This window comes from Pipistrellus hanaki (assembly GCF_964339955.1).
Source record: "Pipistrellus hanaki genome assembly, chromosome: 6".
NCBI classification, from domain to species: Eukaryota; Metazoa; Chordata; class Mammalia; order Chiroptera; family Vespertilionidae; genus Pipistrellus; species Pipistrellus hanaki.
Genome location: NC_140508.1, coordinates 70,649,756 through 70,674,165, shown reverse-complemented (window position 1 = coordinate 70,674,165; position 24,410 = coordinate 70,649,756). Strand labels below are relative to the sequence as shown.

General features: G+C 38.9%; 1 protein-coding gene across 1 annotated transcript in view; it reads left to right on the top strand.

The window, feature by feature from the left end:
• The window catches only part of DCC (DCC netrin 1 receptor), an 893,480-nt gene that overhangs the window by 345,337 nt on the left and 523,733 nt on the right, over positions 1 to 24,410 (top strand). The window contains exon 2 of the mRNA XM_084888913.1: positions 2,199 to 2,519. Coding sequence (XP_084745039.1) covers positions 2,199 to 2,519 — 321 coding nt within the window. The remainder of the gene's footprint in view (positions 1 to 2,198; positions 2,520 to 24,410) is intronic.

The following is a 24,410-nucleotide window of genomic DNA, read 5'->3' as shown; positions in this document are numbered from 1 at the left end:
AAGGTTTCTTAAATTCTGAGGCCCAACATGGAGGAACTTTCTCTATTTATATGTTTTTACCTTCTTTGTCTCCCAAATATGGGGTGTTTCTGGTCTCCTTTGCAAGTTCTTAAAGAGTCCCTATGTGCTGGGACCTTGAGACCTCAACCAGGCCTGGCCTGGTGCCAGCACTGATAACTTCGTCCAGGGAAGGTTTAATGGCGTCTCTGAAGTGGGAATAGTCTTATTTTCCTTATTATTTAAGCAAGCAAGCATTTACAAAAGCCAAATAGCAGGGTTAAAATTTCAAACAGCAGTTTTTATATAAGATGGATGCTTCAATGGGAGACTTACATGTTCACTGTTACTTTACAATTGATGTTAATTTGACCAAAGTTCCAACTGCTTTCTTTGGGTGAATGGCCTCATTGGATGCAATGAGTGTATGAGGATGAAAGATGCAGTCCATTGGGAAAGGCTCAACAGAAGGAGTAAAATAACAGCCTTCAGATATACGGTTTGGGAAAAATTGGTGTGCAAGCGCATGCCATGGAAGAACAGTGAGAAGCTGTTCAGACTTACCTTCAAAGGAAAGGGCGGTATACAAAGCGGGGAGTACTTCTGTCCAATAGAACTAGTATGGGTCACACCCTTATGGGGATATTGATTATAAGCAGTTTAGATGCCTGCCTTAAATGATAGAAAAAATAAAAAAAGTTTATACAAAGTATGACAAAAGATTGCTCCCATTATAGAAAAATTATGGAAACTAGTGAAGTTGGATTGTTATTATGGGGGGGGGGGGGCTTGGGGGGAAAATAAGACTAAAATATATTTTAGTGGATATTTTTAAAATAAAATTAAATGCCTCTTCAAAAGTATAAAGGGCTCTTACAAAGAAATGTCTAGCTTCTCTGCATTTTCACACTAAGTGATTCAGAAGGGAAATGGGATTAAATAGAATCAAGAAAATTCAGTTAGGTCTAAGAATGATTAAATATTGAAGACAAGCTACCAAGGGACACTGTTGAATCCCCTGCCTCCGGAGATGGTTAAAAATGAAATGGAAAGTAATTTAACTTGCATGATTTAGGTATACTCATGCCTGAGCCCAATGACCCCCTGAAACATCCTCAAAGTCTTTGATTCACCAAACAAGCATTCTGAATGCCATGCTGTCAGCCCGAAAAGAATATTCTTTAATTATATTGGTTCTACTCCCTCAGGATTCTTACCTGACTTTCCATTCCTCCTGTTGATTTCTCATGTTCACTTATGTTTATGGGGGGATTCCAACTATACTATTCACTTAGGTTCTCTGGCTTTGAGCAACATTTAGATAGAAATTAGGATGCATTGGGGACTTGTGATTTAGGCAGTAGTTTTATTGACTTGTTTCTGCATGAGGGATTACTTACCTGTTTTAAAACCCATACGAGCTTTGTTCTAAATAACATTCCCCATTCAGCTCAGAGGTGTTTTTTGTTTTTTGTTTTGTTGGTTTGTTTTGTTTTTCATTATAAATAAAACACCCTGTCTGAGTATATATTTTAAAATGAATGGATATTATAATCAGAATGAAGAGATAGGAATAGTATCCAAAATCTAAGCTACTGTACTACTATACACTACTACTTTAAAATACCTAGATTTACTTGGAAACTTTTAGTTGATTCTGCCTAAATTTTCAAGTACTGACAGATATGTGATGATGCCCATGCCTAGATTAGTATAAATTCTTAACTTTTTATAATATTACACTTTGGGCAAATTCTTTCATTAATTGTGGTTACTTTAATTGGGTACTTTTTTTTTTTTTTTTTTTTTTGCTTCTTTAATACTAATTTTAAGTTTAATTTATTCAGGGACTTTTTAAAAATAGTTTTAGAAAGAAAAAGCAGGGAAGCCCTATCTACTTTGACTTAATGGACATCTGCTCAGGGACTGAAGGGTCCCAGGTTCAATTCCTGGTCAAGGTTACTTACCTCAGTTGCAGGCTCAGTCCCTGGTATGGGTTAGGACGCATGAGAAAGGCCACCAATCCATGTGTTTCTCTCTCATTGATGTTTCTCTTGTCTCTCCCCCACTCTTCCACTCTTTCTAAAAAATCAATGGGAAAATATCCTTGGGTGATGATTCACAACAGCAACAAAAAGCAAAGCATTTAAACTGGAAATGTCTTTGCGTAAATAAACTTTCTCTGGTCTCCCTTGTTCCAGGTTTCCAGATCAAGGCTTTCACGTCCCTCCACTTCCTGTCGGAGCCTTCGGATGCCATCACCATGCGGGGAGGAAATGTCCTCCTGAACTGCTCTGCGGAGTCAGACCGAGGAGTCCCGGTCATCAAGTGGAAGAAAGATGGCATGCCCCTGGCCTTGGGGATGGACGAAAGGAAGCAGCAACTGCCCAATGGGTCTCTGTTGATACAGAACATCCTGCACTCCAGGCACCATAAGCCGGACGAGGGGCTGTACCAGTGCGAGGCGTCTCTGGGAGATTCTGGGTCAATCATCAGTCGGACAGCAAAAGTCGCAGTAGCAGGTGAGCACATTCTTCCTTCTCCTTCTCTTCTTCCTCCAGCTCTTCTTGTTCCTTATTATTGAGATAATAAAACGATCTTGGTAGAAACGATGTATATTTTTAAGAAAAAGGAAATATGTACATGTACCTATTCCCGCAAGGTCTTGCCTTTTTTTTTTTTTTTAAATTAATTTGGAAAGCAGTAGAAGGATCTCAACAATCAATGTAGCTTTCTGAGTTGTTATTGTTGTTTTCTTCCCCACCCCACCCCCAAAATAAAGAAATGCCAGGCTCAAATTGATTTACTATTTATGTGTACTAGAGGACATCTACTAATATAAAAAATATTAGAAGAATATTTTTCCAATTAATTATGTTTTATACCCTCACTAATACTTCAATTTTGCAGATTTTCTGTTTTGTTGTTTTTCCTTCAGAATTTTATTTTAATGATGATGGCTTTAGTTACAACATATAGATCTTCAAATATAAAAACTTTCATTAGTGCTTCCAAGTATCTTAATGCTTGGTAATGTGTTGGCTCAATAACTGTGATTAGATGGATGATATTTTTTAAAAAATAATTCTAGATACTTTAAAGTAGTATAGACCCCCCTCCCCCCCCAAAAAAAACACAAACAAACAAACAAAACACACAACAACAATAACAACCCAATACTGAATGTACTAGAATTTATGGATGTTGGTATTTCTGTCCCTATTATTTTGGTTAAATGGTAGTCATAATTATTTCTTTTGGCTTTGCTGTGTTAGACCTAAAAAAAGAAGAATCAAATTTTTACTCACTTCTATAGAGACTTGGCTAAAAATTAAGCTTTGGTTTAAAAAAATTTTATGAGATATATAGCCAGGCAACTTAATTTTAGCTGAAATAAATTTAGTGTCGAGGCTCTTGTTCCAGCATTAAGAAGGGTTCTGAAGTCAGGAGAAAGTCTGTGCATAGATTAAGTAGGGGTCCAAAGATGAAAGATAATTTTGAATGGCATGTGGGTCAGTGGAGCCTAGCTTAAGGAGCCAAGTTCTCTTTGTCTCAGGACCCCTTTCTTTTTATTAACACAAATTGTCCCAAGGCAAGGTGAAGATATACACTTCAAAGGGTAGGGTTTTATATAGAAACATCTTCAGATTGGGGAATAGCCTAGGGCTATTCAGATGTTAGGCTAGTAGGAAGCAATAACATGTGCATTAAGATGCCCTGAGCTGTCAGGCAGCAAATAATCATTCTATTCAGGTTTGAGGGAAATGCTTTTAGCCATTCCCAACAGGTGACAACATATGTGATTCAGCCCTTGTTGAGTCCCCAAGTTCCATCAACCTTTTGATGAGATTCTTGCAATTATGACATGCTGGAACTGACTTCCGGCAATTTAGGTCTTCAAATGGATAAACAGGCTTGAAGGTCCACTTTCAAACTTAATATTTAGTTATTGGTAAAAAAATAATAATAATTAAATAAATAAATAAACCAATAAGCTAGTGTGTGTGTGTGTGTGTGTGTGTGTGTGTGTGTGTGTGTGTGTGTGTTTTGTTTGTTTGTTTTTTGGGTTGTTTTTTTGTGGGTTTTTTTGGTGGGTTTCCTTTCTCAGGTCCAATTTAGTCTATAACCTGGAAGACTTATGAGAATAAGGACTCATTTTCAGCAATAACACGTACTAGGGCCATCAGGCAGGGCCATCAGGCCTTCCCCATGCACTCTTCTAGTGAAGGTGTGATGAAGTTAAAATCTGAAGGTGGTGATTTTGTCAGGTATAAAAATCTAGATTTCATAGACTACAATCTGTCCATAAATCCAGTTTCATGACACTTTTTCGTGGCTTCCTTTCCCCATGAAGCACTCTCATATTCAGTTAAATCAGATTGAACTTGGGTGAAGGTGATCTGGTGGGCAAGGTCTTCACCTAGGGATATAGTAGCTAACCATCCTGATTTAACCCCAACTGACCTGGATTTAGCACTTGAAAGCCCCATACCTGAGAACCCCTTATTGTGGGTCAACCTAGTGATACCACTTGTTAAAATAGAAATAGACTGAAGCATGGATCCATAATATCCCCTTTACTCAGGAGACACAGAGGTGGCATCCTGACCGTGGAAACTAAGGCTACCTTTGAGGGATCGATGTCTGAAATTTGATTGGTGAGCATCAAGTGTGGAGGAGACTGAAAGAGTTTATGTGAATTATACTTGATTAAAAGGAACAAGTACAGCAGTGCTGAGAATTAGATAACGGCTGCTTTCTTCCCAGGGTTTTCCAAGTGCAGTGGGAAGGGTGCGTCTGATATTCTCTCATTTGAGAATCCAACCCAGCAGTCACTCACAATGCTAAGGGGACCCTGCCATGTTGAATGAATTGGACTGGCATTTTGATGCCCTATTCCAAAAGGCTGATGCATGTGTGCTGTTGATGAAAAGAGCCTGATATGCTGTGGTTTCCATTTTAGTGCAATCTAGATTTACTTTTAACACGTTCTCTGTTTCAGTGTTGAAATGAAGAACAATTTCTTCCCTGTGAGATATTAAAATAAAGTGGCTTCGGCTTTCATATTCTATACCAGGATAGGCTGGCAGGTTCAGTCACTGAGTTACAATCTAATATTAGATTGTATCATTTCAAGGCAATAAGACTGTTCACGGTGTTTTAGACACTTACCTTGTTGTTTGGCAATACAGCATACATCAATGTTATGTCTGCTGAGCTTAAAATTGCCAAACTGCTGGGATGCACAAGGGGCATATATCTTCCTCATAATAAAGACCACGGGCTTAATTTAATGTAATTTTTAAAGCATTAGCAGTCAGTAACCACTCACCACTAAAAGGTGAAAAAACAAAAAGCAAAAAACAAAAACAAAAAACACCTGTTCTCTACCTTCAGGTGCAATGTAGACCCTATTTAATATATTGCCCTGCTTTCATTTTTCTCTCCAAGTGTCTTTTGATAAAAAAAAAAAAAATGTGGCAAATGAAATCTGTTTGTAATCAATCAGCACATTTTATGCGGTGATCTTGCCATGCACCATTCATCATATCTCCTAGGAACCTACGAAGTGGTCTTTAAACTGGAGTGCACACTTGGCTCAAGGCGGAGGGACAGTAGGGAATAAAAAGGAAGGGCTTCCATCCCATCCAACATCTTGTTATCTATCTCAGTGGCAACAGGCTATGGACTATTGGTATTCCTGGTAATTGTGAGTTCTGTCTACCAGAAATGCCGGGACTATTAAATCTCACGTGAAAGCAACTTGGCCAGTCCTGGCTGGAACTTGGGACTTTTATTTGTATCCAGTTAACTCTTAGAGAAGACTAGAGGCCTGCTGCATGAAATTCATACATCCAGGGAGAGAGAGGAGAGCCTCAGCCTGGCCTGCACCCTCTCCAGTCTGGGACATTGCTCTCTCCATCTGGGACTGCTGGCTCCTAATCGCTCACCTGCCTGCTTGCCTGATCCCCCCTAACATCTCTGCTTCCTGGCCTGATCACCCATAACTACCCTTCCCTGCCAGTCTGATTGCCCCTAACTGCTCTCCTGCCAGCTGGATCGTCCTGACAGCCTCTGCCTTTGCCCCTGCCCCTGCCACCATGACTTTATCCAGAAGGAGGACTGGACGACTGGAAGATGTTTGGTCGGCCTGGTCTAATTAGCATATTACCCTTTTATTAGTATAGATGGTACAGCATTTCTCTGCCATGATATCTCTGTTTAGCCCTCTAGACGAAGAACAGCTTCAGGAGAGAGGCAGGGTGGGACTTTATAAAGCTTCTCCTACTACTCTGTCCATCTAGCAAGGCATCAGGAATATAGTTGTTCAGTAGGCTTTATCTTATAGGTGAAGACATGTGTTTTGGGATTATATGCCATAAATGGAGAGGTTTTTATCAATGTCATATTCACCCCCCCCCCCTCATTCTCCTCCTTCTCCTCCACTTCTCCTATTTTTTAAAAATATATTTTTATTGATTTCAGAGAGGGAGGCAGAGGGAGAGAGAGATTGAAATATTAATGATGACAGGGAGTCATCATTAATTGGCTGCCTTCTGAACACCCCCATCTGGGATCAAGCCTGTAACCAGGGCTTGTACCCTTGATCAGAATCAAACCTGGGACCCTTCAGTCTGTAGGCCGACACACTATCCACTGAGCCAAACCAGCTAGAGCTTCTCTTTTAACGAACTTGATGAAATTAAATTTACCTGTTTATGCCCCTCTAAACATAATCTCTATGGACTGAATTAGAATACTTTAATTTATATCTCAGTAGTCTACAAATTAATGAATTATTGAAGTCCCCAGAATTGGAAGATGGCTGTGCTAGAATATTTATATGCTATTTTCAAAACGGCATGTGCCAATTCCTATTAATTCCTAATTCGCAATATCAAGATGAACTTGCATCTGCCAAGCACATCTTTCCTTCTCTAGATACTGCCAACTTTCTCAGCCTCTGGATTCTCTTATATAAAACAGACATAATAATAACTTACCTCCTGAGGCTGTGGTGATTTTTAAATAATATCTAGGCTGTAAAATTTAGCAGATTAGATTGCCAAGCAATGACAATGGTAGTACAAACAGAAATAATAATGGTTATTATTGTGTTATCACACTTATCTGGAAATGACAACTTTTAATATTTTCATATGATGGTGTGAAACATTTCTTTGGAATAAAACATATAGGCGGCAAATCATATCATGAGCCATAAATATTGTCACTTTGCCTTAGATATCTACCTTTGTAATCTGTGAACACAACTGGCAAACCTGACTTCAGTTCTCAAAGTAGAATCTAAAAAAATGACTTGATTTTTTTAATAGCAATTTCCTCTTTGCACAGTACAGTCGCAGGCATTATCTCATAATGTTAAAAAAAAAAGAAGTCTGTGATATAGGTACCCAAACTGACAGAGAACAAACTGAAGAAAGGTATATAGTGATATTATACAAGCAGAGGCAGGAAAACAAGTCCTCTAACTCTAGTACATTCTTATTCCCTTATCACTTTGCTTCTCAATCTTAGGATGTGATTTAAGGACACCCAATAGTTTCCCACAGTCTTTTATTTTTAATCAATTGAACTTTCTGAAATGAAAACTAAGGAAAATAAAAATCTATATTAATAAAAGAGAAAAATGCCAATTGGTTGTACCTTCACTATCCTCACAGCCAATCAAAGTGAGTATGCAAATTAACCCAACAAAGATCAAGGTTAATTTTAATATGCTGAGGAAGGGAGGAGTGAAGACTAAAGACAGCATAGAAGGAAGAGGGAAGGAAAGGGGAAAGCAAGGCGGCTGCCAGAGGGAAAGCTCAGGCAGGGCTGGCAGTGGTGGTGGCAGAATCTTCCTGCATTGGGCCCCTAGTAAATAATAATAATAATAATAATAATAATAATAATAATAGATTTTATTATTTATTTAGTTCCATGAAAATATCACCTCTTATCTAGTAAATAATAATAATAATAATAATAATAATAATAATAATAATAGATTTTATTTATTTATTTATTTATTTATTTAGTCCCATGAAAATATCACCTCTTATTAAAAGAAGCTATAGGGGAGGAAAATTTTTTCTTTCATTCTTCTATGTTCTTTGGCTGATCTAATAATTAAATTGACATAATAGATAACAGAAGAAAAACAAATTTAATTTCATATGTAAGGAAGCCCCATAAAAATTTGAAACTTAGGATAGCCAGGCAATTGAGACTTGTGTGCCACTTACGCTAAAGAATAAAATAAGGATCTGAGGCTTCAAAGGTGAGGAGAGTAATTCACAAGATGATAAGAAAAGCAGAAATTTGGTAATTGGACCTCTGCCTTACCAAACAGATAGGTCATTCAGATAAAAAGTTATCTCTGATAATGGCTCTCTTTCTGGGTCACAGGATCTATCAAAATTCTTTCAAGTGGTTAAGGAAGAAGTAAACTTTTTACTTATTTGCCTTCAGCTCAAAATAACCCACTGGCCACTGGCACATTTTGGGATAATAAATTCTGATCCTCTTCATAGTCTTTCTAAGGCAAGATTTTAATTTTCTTTTTATTTGTGTTTTTATAATAAAGGCCACGTTTGCATTTTTTCTTTTTTTCCCCCTTGAAAATCAAAAAGATAAAAGGCCAACTAAATTGCCTTTACTTAAATTGCTATTTTATTCAGCAGCGTGTTTTTTTTTCTTCCCTATTACAATAGATGTTTCAAGATGCAAATTGTCCCATTCTGCTTTTAAATAACACAGGCATTATAATTAAAATTCCCTTGTGCTTTAAAAAAATAATTAGTTACTTGAGGAGTTGTTTCAATGCATTTCCTTCCAGAATGCCTCCCATTTAAATGAGTTATGAAATAATTAGTGGAAGCATACTATGGTGAGAGAAGCTGGAATCACCTGAGTAGAATGGAGCATTTTGTGAAATGATAACCTGACCTTTACGTTTTTACTTAAAAGGAAACTGAAAAACAAGCTTGTATTAAGAGAAGGGAGAATAAACTACACCGCCTCAGGTCACTCAAATGTTATACAGTATAAAGGAAACAGCAGGAAAAATGTTCATATTCCTTTTCTCTACAAGAACAAATATGAGAATCTTGCCTAGAAGGTCAAGTTCACCCAGGGAAGCAGTTTGGAAAATGTATCCCAGGGCCCTTCAATATTCTCAGAATTCTGTTTTGGGAAGGTTCTGTTTCAGAGGAAAGCTTTTCATTTTAAACAGATAGGGATATTATTTATCCTCAAACAATAAGCAAGAATTTAACAATTTTTTATTTAGCAATTTAATATAAATGGTTCTGTCTCCATAATTCTTAATGGTCTTAAATTATCTCCACTTTGCTAAATGTTCCTATTATTTTGTAGTTAAAACAAGAAAGAGAAAGAAAATGTGAGAAAGAAATGCGGTGTTATAAGTAATGCGTGTTTTAATCTTATAATTTTTATTTAATTTGATTGTCAAATAAAACTGAGATAATCACTAATATTACCCCAATGCCCACTTACCTGCACACTCCCACACCCTCAAGTTAAAGAATTGCATTTTTAAAAGTAGGTTTTTAGTTGCCCCCTTTCTAAGTCAATTAACTTTGCAGTAAAATTAACATAGAAATATATTCCTAAAAATAATGCAGAGTGAAGAGACACCTACATTATAAAAATTGCGAAGGAGAATTTGACAGGGCTTTTTATAGTAGAAACATCAACAAAATAACTTTTAAAAAATCTTTCAACCTTTCATTTCCTTTTCTTTGTTATGAATTCTAATTTATGTGGTGATGGAAATAGGTAATTACTCTAAAAAAAAATCGGTATTTTAAGAGCAGTGTTCTTTTGTTCAACCCTTAAGCTAGCTACAGTGTGATTTTTGCAGGTACTGTAATTTAAATGGAGTAACCAAAAACTCTCTTGAATTTTAGAAGATCCCTTAGAATACAAAAGCTTGATTTTTTTTTTTTTTAAAGTGCCAGGCTAACAAAGACTTAAGTCAGAATAAGTGGATAGATCAGGTGACATAATTATACATCTCCAATGAAAGTATGGCTGTTAATAAATTTAGTAATTCATTTTTACTTTTAGGAACCCGTCTCTGGCACTCTTTTCCTATTATTATGTTTTTTTATTTTAAAAGTCTATGCTAAAATTTATTATTTAAGTTTAATATTACCTAAAGACCTTTGAATTAAGGTGTTTGTGTCATGTACAAAATTTTCCTATAAAGCAAGGAAACATTTATGTTTAGGGGATATTCTAGAAAGTCAGTTAGAGTGAGAAGGCAAGTGGAGAGCAGATAAACCCCTCTGGCTGCACCACCATAACCACACCCCTGGCTTCTGTAATCTCCCTGACTTCTTGGCAGATTGGCAGTGAGAAGCAGGAGAGGGGGAGGGCTATCTGTGTGCTCACTGGGCACTCTGCCTGATTTCTGCCACAACAAGAAGAAATCATGGGAAATCCCATGTATATAGTCCCTATATCATAAAACTTTTTCTGTCAGGATCAGTATTTATAGATGAAAGTACTGAATACCATTAGTGAAAAATGCTCATCTTCCTTTAAGAAGTTATTATCTTCTAATAGTCTAGTTTTATACTTATAATGGATATCTATATATATATTTGATAATAAGCAGTGTCATATATTGGTCACTTCTCCCTAATGGCTAATTAAATATGTCTACTGTTAAAAATCAAAATTTAGCTGAGTCAATTTGAGGATCTAGTGCTTCATTCAAAGATTCAGAATGGATGAACATCATAGCTAGCAAAGAAAAAGGAGCTCCAAGGAGCTGTACTAAATGACAGGGTTTTATAGAGAAAAGGGGTGGAGCAAGCAGCAGGAGTGGACTATTTCAGACCATATCCTACTCTCTTAGGAGAAGATAGGGAGTCTTTATCAGAAAATGACCTCACTAGTGCTGACCAGGAAATTCCGTTCCTCTGGCTAAAGGTTACATTACTGGGAGAGGCTGACACTGCAGTTACTTTAGATATAAAGTGTTGGACTGAAACCGGTTTGGCTCAGTGGATAGAGTGTCGGCCTGTGGACTGAAAGGTCCCAGGTTCGATTCCCGTCAAGGGCATGTACCTTGGTTGCAGGCACACCCCCAGCGGGGGGGTGTGCAGGATTGATGATTCTCTCTCATTGATATTTCTAACTCTCTATCCCTCTCTCTTCCTCTCTGTGAAAAATCAATAAAATATATATAAAAAAAGATTTTAAAAAAATATTTATATATATTAAAAAGAATAATTAAATAAAACACTGGAGCTTATAGAGCTTCAGGGCTCTGATATTATGATTTATAATAAGAAATGTATATATAGTTTTCATTCTATTTCTGGCATGGAGCTCCTAAAACCCTTGAAATTTCTGAGAGTGATATGGCTTCTTTTGTTAATTAGGTGACCTTTGGACCCCATTGAAGAATGGGGGCTAGTTGCCACGGGAAACAACCATGTGATTAAGGGCAGGAACTTTCAGGCTACCCATGACCTCCATCAAGGTTCAAGGGGAAAGAGGTTGAATCAATCACCAGCATTCAATAATATAATTAATCATGTCTTTGTGATGAAGCCTCCATAAAGAAAGCCAAAAAAGGGGGCAGGGAGGGGATACTGAGATCTTCCTGTCAATGAATCAGTGGAGGCGCTGGGAGAGAACTGTGCCTAAACCCAAGGGCATTCCTTGTTCTTTGCAGCTCTTCCACCTGCTCTTCCTGAGCTGTATCATTTTATAATAAACCAGTGATTTAGTAAGTAAAATGTTTCTCTGCATTCTGTGATCTGCTCTAGCAAATTAATCAAACTCAAGGAGTACCTGAGAACCAGTAGGTCAGAAGTGCTGGGGAAGTGATGGGGGAGGCAGTCCCATGGGACTGAGCCCTCATCCTGTGGGATCAGCTGGTTGTTAGGACTTAGTTGAATTGTAAGGAGACACAGTTAGTGTGCAGAGGATTGTTGCTGGTGTTGAATCCTCTTCTATAGTACTTATGAATTGGGTCCGGGAACCCAAAACAGGGGCTCTCATTTGGGGAGAGTGGTGAAGTGCTGGGGTGCTATGTGTAACTCAGAATTTAGGGAGCTCAGATCAGAGGAATTGCATCTAACTAGTGTGTTAGATATAGGCAGTGGTGGGGGATGTGTGTGTGTGTGTGTGTGTGTGTGTGTGTGTGTGTGTGTGTAAGAGAGTCTGTATTCTATTGGCTGCATATTTCCCATTTTGATCTTAAAACAATTGGATATACATTATCTTCATATACTAACCTAGGTCACCCACAGATATTTAGACATAAATACAGAGCATACATACACACAAACACACATTTCTTACACAACTTTCCTTTAGATGACTTTCTAACCACTGTGCTTGCCTCACTTGAATCTTATATATAGAAGCCTAGAAGGAAACATCTCACATGTTCTAGAATTTCTCTGTACTGATATGTGTGTTCCCTGCTTTCCATGGAAGGAGGCTTCTAAAAAGTAGGTGTCACTGTCACTCCATGAAATAACTTATAGTTGATGTTACCCTTAAGTCCAAACCAAGTCCTTCCTGAAGGATCAATAATGATGGCACTAAAAGTATCTGAATAATATTCAGGGATGTGGTTTTATTTTTCATAATTCTTTTGATTCTCACTTAGAAGAAGTCTGAATAGTGTTTGTTGTGGTTTTGAAGGGCTTTCTTTGGACCAGCAAACCTTAGGACTCTTCCTTCTTTTGCTGGGAAGGCATGTGACCTGCAGATTGGCCAGTTACCCCAGGTGACCTTCAGCATATCATGAATGTCAATGGTCATTAAAGAAACAGAAAATGTCACTGAGGTGAAGAGAGTTATGTTAATGATCTCACTTGGATTAACAGCTATGCTTTCATATAAATCTTGAATATTTATATTAGATTTAGACAATTACCCTCCATTTCATGCTTGTTGCTTCCTTCTGTTCAGAAAAGTAAGCAGTCATACCATTTTGCTAGAGATTTTAAATGTTTCCTTGAACAATAACCTATTTTTCTAAGTCTCTGCCCCCTCATTTGTATAAATATTATACCTACAGTAGGAGTGCTCCTCTTTAACAGAAAAAAAAAAAAAGTCGTTTTGAAAGGCTCTCAGAAGATACTTTAATGACCAGCATTATTTAGGTTGCCTGTGTACAACTTAACATGTCTTTCAAAAACATGAATAAGGTTACAAGATAATGCCGCCACCATTATCATGGCTGTGCGTTGAGAAGGAAAGGTGAGTGTGAAGCTGGTAATGTGCCTATTAGGCCCAGTGACAATAAGAAGGATGTTTATGAATGAAATAGCCCACCCATAGCATTACGCTGTGGAGGAGGCAAGCAATTTGGTGAAGCGAAGGGTGGTAAATGTTTTAATTTTCTCCTATGCCAGTAAAATCTTGTAAAACACGGTGACATATTAAATTTCTCATACTAGAAGGGCTCCCGCAGCCTGTCAACATTTTCATTATAAACTCCATTTCCAGAGCTTTATAACTCAGCTTTAAGAATTCACTCTGGTCTGACATTTGAAGTGCAAGGTCTTACCTGGGGAACATGTGTTTCACATGTTTGAGAAATTATGAGTTTATTCATTTCTCAGTGTGTAATCAGTAACCTTTTCATCCTTTTCCACTTGGCTCTGTGTCTCAGAAATTGGAGGGAGATGGCTTACCTATGGTAGGTCGCCAGTGGTGGTGGTGATGGTGGGCGGGACAATCTACAATCATGGTCAACCCAGGCCCAGGCTGGTGATTTTCATCACTGAGACTCACGTTCACACTAACCACTCACTTCATTGTACAAAAAGCAGGAAGAGCTCTGCACTATCCTCAACATTTTATACTAGACTGTCTGCTATCCAGGGAGTTTTTTTGGCCAAATCTCTGCAGTGAAGACCTGGACTGGCTGGAAAATTCTTAGTCCCTAAGCTGTTTATTTCACATTCATATTATTTTGTGGATGGTGTGAGACCTTTTGCTAAAGCTTCATCACATTCATTCTACTCATGTTGGGTTTTGGCTAAGTCTTCTTTGTGAGTGTATGTGTGTGTGTGTGTGTGTGTGTGTGTGTGTGTGTATGTGTGTGTGTTCTTGTTGTCATATTTAGCACTCAGTAGGTTTTCAGTCAATATTATTTAAGCATACATACATCCTTTTTACACTTTGAAATGTCTGCAGTTATCTCTGAAGGAATTACTTTTTGAAAAATAAAAGGAAAGAACAAAGAAGAAACAGAAGAGAAAAATGCATGTTGCCTTTTGGCCATCAGGCCTCGCAATGTCTTGAGGACTGACTACTTAGCATTACTTTCCCAGAAAGAGCAATCATAGTCTATGTAGAAGTGGAGAACCCTCAGTAAAAGGTGTGGTATCAAGTCTTCAGGTCTAGGTTGTCTCAGAGCGTTCTAGGAAATTACCACTTCCTGGTATATATATTCAGCATTACTCCGAATCTACTTGATTGCATTACATTTTTTATGCCGCTATCAAATTCATGTTAAAATGTGAGAAGCACCCAGTGTTTAATCCCAGGACTTGTGTTTATTGTGTGAGGACAAACTCTATGCCAATTATCTAAAAATATCATTTGCTGCCCCTCACAACCACCTGGCATGCAATGGCTCTTATAGGAAGCTGAGGGACAGGAAATTTAATTAATTTATCTCCAAGACAAGTTCAGAACCCAGGTCTTTCAGACCCCAAACCAAATTCCCATATTCTTTTCTCTATGCTATCATGCTTTCCTTTACCCGTACAAAAATATTTGTTTTTATTCCACATTTTTATCAGAATCATGCTATGTCTAAACCTGTAAGAGGCTTACATTTTCCAATGAAAATAATGTTAGAATAGGAAGGCTGGTCCTCCAGTTTAAAAAAAAAAAAATGGAAAGGACCAAAGGATTTGAAATAATCTGAGTTTAAACAAGGAATCTGACTTCCTTTTCAATTCAGCTCATAGCCATCTCTTTCTCACTTCTCCCTCTTAGTCCCATTGCAATAAATGGAGTAATCGCCTAGAGACACTTATCCCAGTACCCCACGGTTAAGCTCATTCCTATTCATTCTTCAGAGTTCTGTTTAGATGTCACTTCTTCTGGGGCATCTGTTGAATTTTTTAAGTCTAACTGCTAACCACTATTAGGTCACCAAGCCTTAAGAGTTCTTTACAACAACTGCAGATCATAATGTATTATTTCTTTAGCATCTGCTTACCCCACTAGGACTGAAGCTTTATCTGTACAGGGAGAACTGTGTCTGTCGTCTTCCCTGATGTGTTCATAGCGGGCACAGTATTACAGAGTTCCTAGTGTCCTACTAAAACTGTGGGCAGGAACTGAACTTGAACCCTCAGTAAAGAGTGAGAAGAGAATTGCAGGGCATGAACCTGAGGGTAAGGTCCTGATTCCTGGGTCCCAGGATTTCTCTGTTTATCAAGGAGTAATCAAATTATGAGTCAAAAGACTAGCTTTCACTGTTCAGAAACATGGGGCGTTAGAGAGCCAGGGGATTTTGGATTTGGAAAAGATTAAATTCTGCTTGTAGTAGTCATGGTTGTTTATAACCATCTGAAACCCCGAGTATTAAAGGATTCAGAGCTCATCTTCTTCTCACAGCCTTTGCTTTGTTTCCTATAGACACTCCCCACATACGGAGGAGGGTAAGATAGTCACTGATCTCAGCCTCTCCTCTGATTGGGCGTGTGCAGGGAAATTGTGGCTTTCAGCTTTTCTATGTTTAAGGAATAATCTGCTTTCCCTTTCAGAAAGCAGTTCTCAGTGTGCTCTCAAGCCTCAGTGGGCCCGTCTTAATCAGCATCATTCGGGAAGAGCTGAACCCTCGGGTGGCCCACAGCAGAACTGGTGCCAACCTTGAAGCAAGAGGAGGTGCAGAACATGAACATCTATCTTTAATGCAGCCAGGAAAAACTCTCTTTCACACAAAATAAATTCAGCATCCAAAATATTGAATAAATTGCTAATCATTTTACAGTTCTATTCAACTTGAAGTATTAATTACTTAGCCAACTAAAAGGAAATATGCCCAGGCCCCTGGTTAGCTGGCATTGCTGATTTCTCTAGTGTTTTCCATTTAGGTGGCCGCTAGGCTCCTCCCAGAAGTTGGGTGGAGTCACTTCTTCTGCCCTGCCCTGCAGGGGCAGACAGAATGCTGGACACTTCCGCTCCAAAGAAACACTGGTGAAGCTGGGCACAGAGCCCTAAGACATGGGGAGCATTCGCTGTCACTGAGGTGGAAGGATAGATGGAGACATTGTCCCGGAGAGGTCTCCCAGGAAGTTTTCTCTGCACTGCTGTATCTCTTTGAGGATTTCTTCAATAGCAAAAGCCTCCTCTAACATTGAAGTGTTCTCTCTCTTATTTTAATTAATTCCCCAGTGCTGTGCTTTTCAAATTTGGATATATCAGAATCTTCTGGAGGAACGTGCTAAAAATACCAGGCATTGCCCTACTTCAATGAGGCTGTTTTCTTGACTGGCTCCCCAGGTGGATGGGAAATATACCAATGCTTAATATGTCTATGGTCTCAAGTTTATGCAAAGTAGCACCATGCTGTTACTTTATGATCCCTTCCCCATGCATTTCATCATGTAGGTATTTACTCTGTGGTACCTTTTTTTTACTTACTAGAGCTGAATTTTTTTTTATTATTAGAAGCTCTTATTTATCAGATCCTCTTTATTAAAATATAATGACAAATGCTTAGGGAAATGGTAATTTCATCTAGTATTCATACTGAACCCTTCTTGGGTTAAGAACTTCATGTTAACAGTTATTCTTTCAAGGATATTCCATTGTTCCATGATTAAAAACAGCCAGTAAACCATGAATATCAGGAGAAAAATAGCAAGAGGGTTGTAAGTGTGCATTGTGGGGCACCAGCAATTTGTTTCTGAAAGGGCCTGATTAAATGCCTCTCTGTGGATAGCCATGCTTTATGGCTCGAGTGATGTGATGATTTGTGTTAGAGGTTTAATAAGTTTAGAGTTGAAAATTTATTCTGCTTTCATTTCCTTCCCTTTGGCTGATAGTTAATGTCTACGGTACTACATCAAAGAAACTACCATGCAAGGTCCTAACGAGAATACTCTAATGCAAAGGGCAAAAGCCTGTCTCTAGGGTCAGTGTCAGAGCTGGCTGCATGCTCTGCTTAAAGAGATAAGAGCTCAGATTAAATAAGACCCTCTCTTCAAGGAGGTTTCAGTCCAGCAGAGCATATGATCCATCACAGTGTTTATGTTTTCTTGTTTTGCTTGTCTTCTGATGTTTTTTTGTGTTTTTTTTTTCTTTATGGCAAAGACTCAATGGAAATGGAAACTGTCCAAGGAATTATTTAGTGTCGCCTTTCCAACCGCTTGCCTCTGACACTGAGGTCATTGTGCACAGTCTACGCCTAGCTCTGTCTTGCTTGTCCTGAATATTTCCTGGTTCAGCACACATCCAGGTGTATGCCAATTATTTTCATTGCCAAGAAAATGGACATTAAAAATTGGTCAGTTGCTTGGGGGTCCAGAGCACAATGGACGTAAGTCTTTGGTGGTGGGTTGGCTGAGGGTTATGGATGCCATGCCATGATACTGCAAACCTTTTACACTTCTAATGGGGAGAGCTCCCCACCACCTCCTCCAGGGTCAGCTGGAAGGAATAGCAGCTTCTGGGCAAACCTTGAAAAAGGAAATTACAATTTCAGTGGAAGAGCCTAGTTTTAAGACCATTACAAAAATCTATAACTTCTGAATTAAAGTTTATACTTTCACTTAGTCAGGCATCTAAAACTAACATATCAGATGTATTAGTGCCTTATGTGTTAAAGAGTAATTTTAATTTTTATCTGCTTGTTTTCTGTATGGGATTCAATAGGTAGATAGATTTCAGGAACCTAGCTCAATTCTTTTAAATTCTAATAACTCAGCTTGGTATTTTTGTGGACTTTACAATTTGAAAGTTTAGAAATGTTATATTCATCTTATAGAAAATGACTATTTTAAAAATAAATGGTCTATATGTTTCATCTTCATAGAAAAGAAACAGCATGTGGCCAGTCAGTTATTGAATTTCCCCAGAGCAAACAGGATGTGGGGAAGGGGGCTGGGGAGAGGGAATGAGAACTGTTCAGGTGGCTGATGGCACATTTCTAGGAAGAGTCCCCTAGACCAGTGTTTCCCAAAGTGTGATACACGTACCCCCAGGGGTACGGGAAGAGTTTGGTGGGGGTATGCGTTGCACCGTGCTTAGCTGCGCCTAATTCTATGTTCTCATGAGTAGGAGGGATACTCAGAGTTATGAAAATTATAGAAGGGGTACACATATGTCAAAAGTTTGGGAAACACTGTCCTAGACAAAGGGAGGTGGAGGCAACTAGAAAAAGCCTCGGCCTATCTTTTAAAATAGCCCAATGGAGACAATAAGACCAAGGCCACATATGGGATAGAATTGCAACTCCATAGTACTCAGCCAATGAGGAACTGGAGAAGGGACTATCACACAATAGGATCAAACTGCCTGTGTTCATTGCCCTATGTGTGCCTATACCCATGGTCAAACTGCGGCTCTTGAGCCACATGCCGCTCTGGAGCCACATGAAGCTCTTTGGCCCCTTGAGTGTGGCTCTTCCACAAAATACCATGGCCTTGGCGAGTCTATTTTGAACAAGTGACGTTAAAAGAAGTTTAAGTTTAAAAAATTTGGCTCTCAAAAGAAATTTCAATTGCTGTACTGTTGATATTTGGCTCTGTTGACTAATGAGTTTGCCAACCACTGGCCTATACCAATGGACACCCACTCTTGAGGACATATGAAAAGTCTCATTTTCATCATACTTCTGTCTCCTACTCTGTTATTTGAATTTGGACACGTGAGCATTTCTCCCATACAGAGTAAACTATAAGAAGTCCTATATGTTAGAAAGGTGGGATCTACCAAACTCGGTGGACTCCAAGCTTGATAAATGCAAGTCATTGTGGAGAATTGGGTTTCACAGCCAGTATTCATGGAACACCGATTTAAGTAAGTGTCATTGTCACTGCCATGAGGGGCTGCCTGTCCCCCCCCCCCCCCCCGGGAGCTGGGTGGCAGCAGGAAAGATGAGGAGCATCTCCAACACTGTCTTTCTGCCAAAGCAGAGTTTCAAGTTCACCTTTCCCATGTCCTTCAAGCTCCAGTGCTCTCTCCATTATTGCTCATTTTCTCAAAATTGTATCTCCTTGGCCTGTTAGGAGGTTTAAAAGCAGAGGTCTTTGAGTGGAGGACTTTATTTCTACTCTAGATGCAGTATACTCTTTTTTAGCCTTTTAGACACTAAATTGTATGGGTATTCATTTTTTTTTTTTTACAAAGCTCTCATTAATTTGATACTTTTGTACCCATCTCTTTATATGTGAAAGAGTAAAGAAAGCTTGCTTACTCTGTTTTTTACATAGTATGAGGACATATTTAAAGAGTTGGTTAGCTGAACAGAATGACCTTTTATTATTATTACATATACATGGGAAAACTTCAGCAACAAAACACAATGTGGGTTTTGTTTCTGTAAAGAATTTCTAAATGATAAAGGGGACTGCTTTTCTGTTAAGACCCTCAAGGTAAAACACAATTGAGCATAAGTAGAGAAGGAAAATACCTCTTCAGTTAATGCATCTCTAGAACTAAGCGCAAAGGTCATTCATAAACAAAGGGAACTTTCCAAATGAAGGTGCACTTTAGAGAGGATCTTTGCAAAGGACACCTTTTTAGTTCAATGGGGCTTCTTCAAATGCAACGGTTATAAAGGCTTGGGAAGTGCTGATATCCTCTTGAGAATGCTAGATAGGAGGGCGTTTCATTTTCTTATGAAAGCTCTAGTACACAGGTTGATGGGGAGTAACCTCTCTTGTTGCGTAGAGAGCAGATTTTATCCTATTGCAAAGTAAAGAGAGGGAATCTGAGCTGCTATTTCTTGTTTTCTTCCTTCCTCTGGTCTATATTTCTGTCAGCCACACACCAAGACAGCTTCCGACCCTGGGTACTTAGTGCCCCACATCTATTCCTAACCCCTCTGCTTTGACCCTAACTTCACCCTTTCCTTTGGCCAAGCACATTCATTTAACCCAAGTGTAGGAGCCCTGGATCTTGGCCTCCCTCCCTGTGTGTTCTCTGTAGTAGCATCCTGGATTGCTGATAGATCTCTGCATATGCCCTCTCTTGGTTGGGACTTCCTAGACCTAGACCACTGGTTCTCTCCTCCTGGGCTTGATTTGAACTTCCTTGCTCCCCTCTAGGTTACTGGACAAGAGAAATAAACTTTTGCCAAGTTGGTATTTTTACCCCCAATGATCTGTTAAGAGAGAAGTCAATTTCCGAGGAGTTGTATTCCCCATTATGCTCTTCTTAGAAACATTTTAATTTTTAAACATGACACTCTACCCAGAAGAATTAGGTAGCACATTTGCCTAGGAAGGTAAATCATTACTATTTTATTGTGCCTCAAAAACCTGGTCAAAGGCTTAAATGTCTTTGGACAGATGGTGCCCTGTGAGATTCAAGGAGGTGAAAACAAGAGGCCTTACTGATTCCAATATTTAGATGTTTCTAGAAATATGTTCTGAGTCATAAATGAAAAACAGACCTTTACTACTGATACTTCCAGAGAAGAGCCAAAGCTTTAGACTCTATTTTACAGATAAGTGAAGAATTAGCAATTATGCAGGGAATTCAATTTACACAGGCTGTCAATTTGAGTGAGTTAGACATCCCTGCCTGCTCCTTTTACAACAACTCTCAACATCTGTTTAAATTCTACATTTATCCAGAACCGACACTAATTTATTTTACTCTGCTTTTACTTTGATAGCACAAAGAAAATTCAAATAACCTAAAAATGCTTTTACTACTTAGAGGGCAGCATCGTTTCAATCGCAGTATCCTTGGGCATATATGATAAAGATTAATGCAAATAATGTGATTTGAGGCTTGCCAGGATCCTATAATTCTTTTGGAATCCTTATAAAAGTTGAATTATGTGCATTAAAATGTTGAGTGTATTTTACTGTATTTTCTGTTAAAGGCAATACGATGTTGAAAAGATGCTCTGGAGCCAAACCTTGCTCTGAGGAGTCCGGAAAACAGTCACTTAACAAGAATTCTAATCCACAAGCCCTCCAACTAGCAGGCTTTACGGAAACTCCTTAATGGTCCTATTTGACTTTGCCATATAGGCCAATAACACTTTGGTAAAAGTGACTTAATATCAGTCTAGAGCAAAGACTTGGCAAACATTCTGTCCTGGCTGGAGGAGTAGCTTTGGCTGGTTCGGAGGGGCCTCAGCCACTTTCTAAGTAGGGTTCATGGTGCTGTTCTTGGCAGAAACAGCAGATACCTTCTGAGTAGGTAGAACGCTATTCTAATAGGTGGAGAATTTTGTGTGTGTCTGTCCTTGAGCCTTTTAGTGATGGAGGAAAAAATGAAGGGGGTGAGTAGAGGGGAAAGAAAAAAAAAGGGGGGGGGGAGGAGGAGGCAGCAAGGAGAAAAGGTTATAGCTAGAGTTAAAGAACCCTGACCTGAAGTTTTCTATCATTTTTAACATTTGAAATGAAATAGGAGCTGCTATTACAAACCAGCATGATATGTCCTTGTGTTGGTGGCGCTTAAAAAATATCGACATATATTCCTAAAGCGACCAGAATAAAACACCAGCTGCTCCAGGACAGCCTGGCACTTTAATGTGTAAGCATTTGTGGAGACAGGTCTTCCTTCTGCTTATGGTCTATGGAGTAGTTTATGCTGCTCTGCATCAGCTGTGACAGGTGACAGGGCTTTGGCACTGTGGAATCCTTGGACTGGCAAACGCCTAAGTAAAAGAAATACCAGAAACGTGATCAAAGGTAAATAGTACTTTTTGCTCTGTGGCATGGTGCTTGTTTGCTCTTAGGTATGTATACATGTAACAAGGGAGCATGGCAGGAAGGTGAGGTTATGTGACTTATCAACATTGCGTAGCTACCAACCAGGCAAAATCGAGTTTGAACTCAAACCAGTCTCAGGGTAAAGATGCATCTTTATAACTAAAGTATGCTCTATCCAGTGAGTTTAGCAACTTTACCCAGATACCTAACGTTAACCCTACTTTCAAAATACTATTAGGACACCCAACTGAAACCCACACATCAGCATTGGAAAAGCCATCTTACCTGTCCTGGTGCCAGAGTGCAAGGATGGCTGCTACAAAGGACTGTGGGCTTCCTATTCATTTCTTAACATTGGGCAGAAAACAAGACCCTCTGAGTTACTGATTTACCTGGTACCTTTTTTTGTCTCTGTTACTAATCGCCGAAATAATAAATAGTGCCTATTATAATTGAATCTATGGGATCTTTGGCTAGTTTGGTTGATCATAAAGATCAAATTGTGGAAACTTTGAATTCTACTTGTTCCACAGATCAATAATTCTCTCTCTCTCTCTCTCTCTCTCTCCCTCCCTCTCTCTCTCTCTCTCTCTCCCTCTCTCTCTCTCTCTCTTTACTTCACTGGGAACTCTTTGAATGCAGGGATAGTGTTCTTCATTTTGAATCATTAATGGCTGTCATAGTAACTGTCGATAAACATTTGTTGAATTAGATTAAAGGACATTCCTGGATGATGCATGTATCATGAACAATTGAATTCATTTTCCTGTTGTGTTCGGTGAATTAATAAAATTAGTGTTGCAGGGTTTTTGATGATAGAAGGCAACCAAGGGTTCTATTCCATACAGACAGACCTCCGGCAAAATTTGTGAGTCTCTGTGTTCCCTGGATAACACCGTGAGTTAGGAAGGGAAAAGGTTATATTTATAGTTAAAGTGTCAAATGCAACATGGCACATGATGCTTTAACTGAGTCATTTGACAAAAATGTATTCCAATAATTTGATTTTTGGGTGCAGTCCTAAGGACAGTGATGGAGTAGAAAAGATACTATTTTGTTTCTGTTTTTGTTTTGATGAGAAATACTAGGAGATGCTCTATGAAGTGGCATTCCCAGTGGTGTTTGAGCAGCATCCTGTCTTTGCAATATATGTTTTAGTCCTTGATACATTTCTAGGTGCACAGGTGTATAGGTGAGTATGAAAAGGATATGTTTGGTACACATGCTGTCCTCAGGTGACAGTGGTGCTGTCGCTGTGATTAAAAGCATACATATAAATAAGTTTGGAAATGTCTTCCTGAGATACAACTTTCAACTCCAAACAGATGTTGCGTACATTTTCAGATCAGTGGCTACTCAACATAGCAAAACATACATTTCATTAACATATCACATTGAATTCAAAAGTCCACTGTGCTCCTGAGAGACTGTAAGCAGACTAGACTGGAGTAAAAACACGAAGGTTTTGTTTTTCTTCTTTTTTTAAATGTATTAGTTAGTATTTACTGCATAGCAAGCCACCTCAGGACTCAATGGCTTAGAACAACATTTGTTTGTGTAATTCATTGATCATCTAGGATGTTCTGGTCTGGGCTCCCGGCCTCTTCTCATTCATGTAGGCAAGTGCTTTTCCAGGTAAGGATTCTTTTTTAAAAAAATATTTTTTATTGATATTTTATAGAGAGGAAGGGAGAGAGATGAGAGCTAGAAACATGGATGAGAGAGAAACATCGACCAGCTGCCTCTTGCACACCTCCTACCGGGGATGTGCCCGCAACCAATGTACATGCCCTGGTCCGGAATCGAACCTGGGACCTTTCAGTCCGCAGACCGATGCTCTAACACTGAGCCAAACCGGTTTCTGCTGGGCAAGGATTCTTAATGAGGGGACAGTATGTGGGTAAATGGAGGTAAATGGACGGTATGTGGGTAAATGGTTTATTGCTGAGAGGAAAGAAGGGGGTCTTGGAACTTAAACCCATCCATATTCAACTATTTAGAGATTAAAAAATATTTTTTTTTATTTTTGATCTGGGCACACGACTTGAAGAAACTCATACAAAATTCTGAAATCCTGTGAGATGATCCCAGCTGAATCCAGCCATAATAAACCTCTTAATTCAGAGGAAAAGGCTGATCTCTGTACTTTAGCCCAGAGGTGAGGTGGAATTGGTCAGTCAAATGGCTTTGAATGAAATCTGGGCCCAACAGCAGCTGTGGCTGTGTACAGTCCAGGGCAGCCAGAGGCATAGACAGGCAGGTCCTGGGACTTCCAGAAATAACCGAGAACAGGCCTGAAGGCACATTATAATCCACCTGGACCCTATATTAGAAATGTGTTACACAAGTAATCACATTTGTGCCCACAGGGAGGTTGGATCTCGTTGTTGTTAAACACACACACAAACACACACACACACACACACACACACACACACACACACACGTGTGTGTGTGTGTGTGTCTACAATATATCACTCAAGTCTTTTGTGCTAC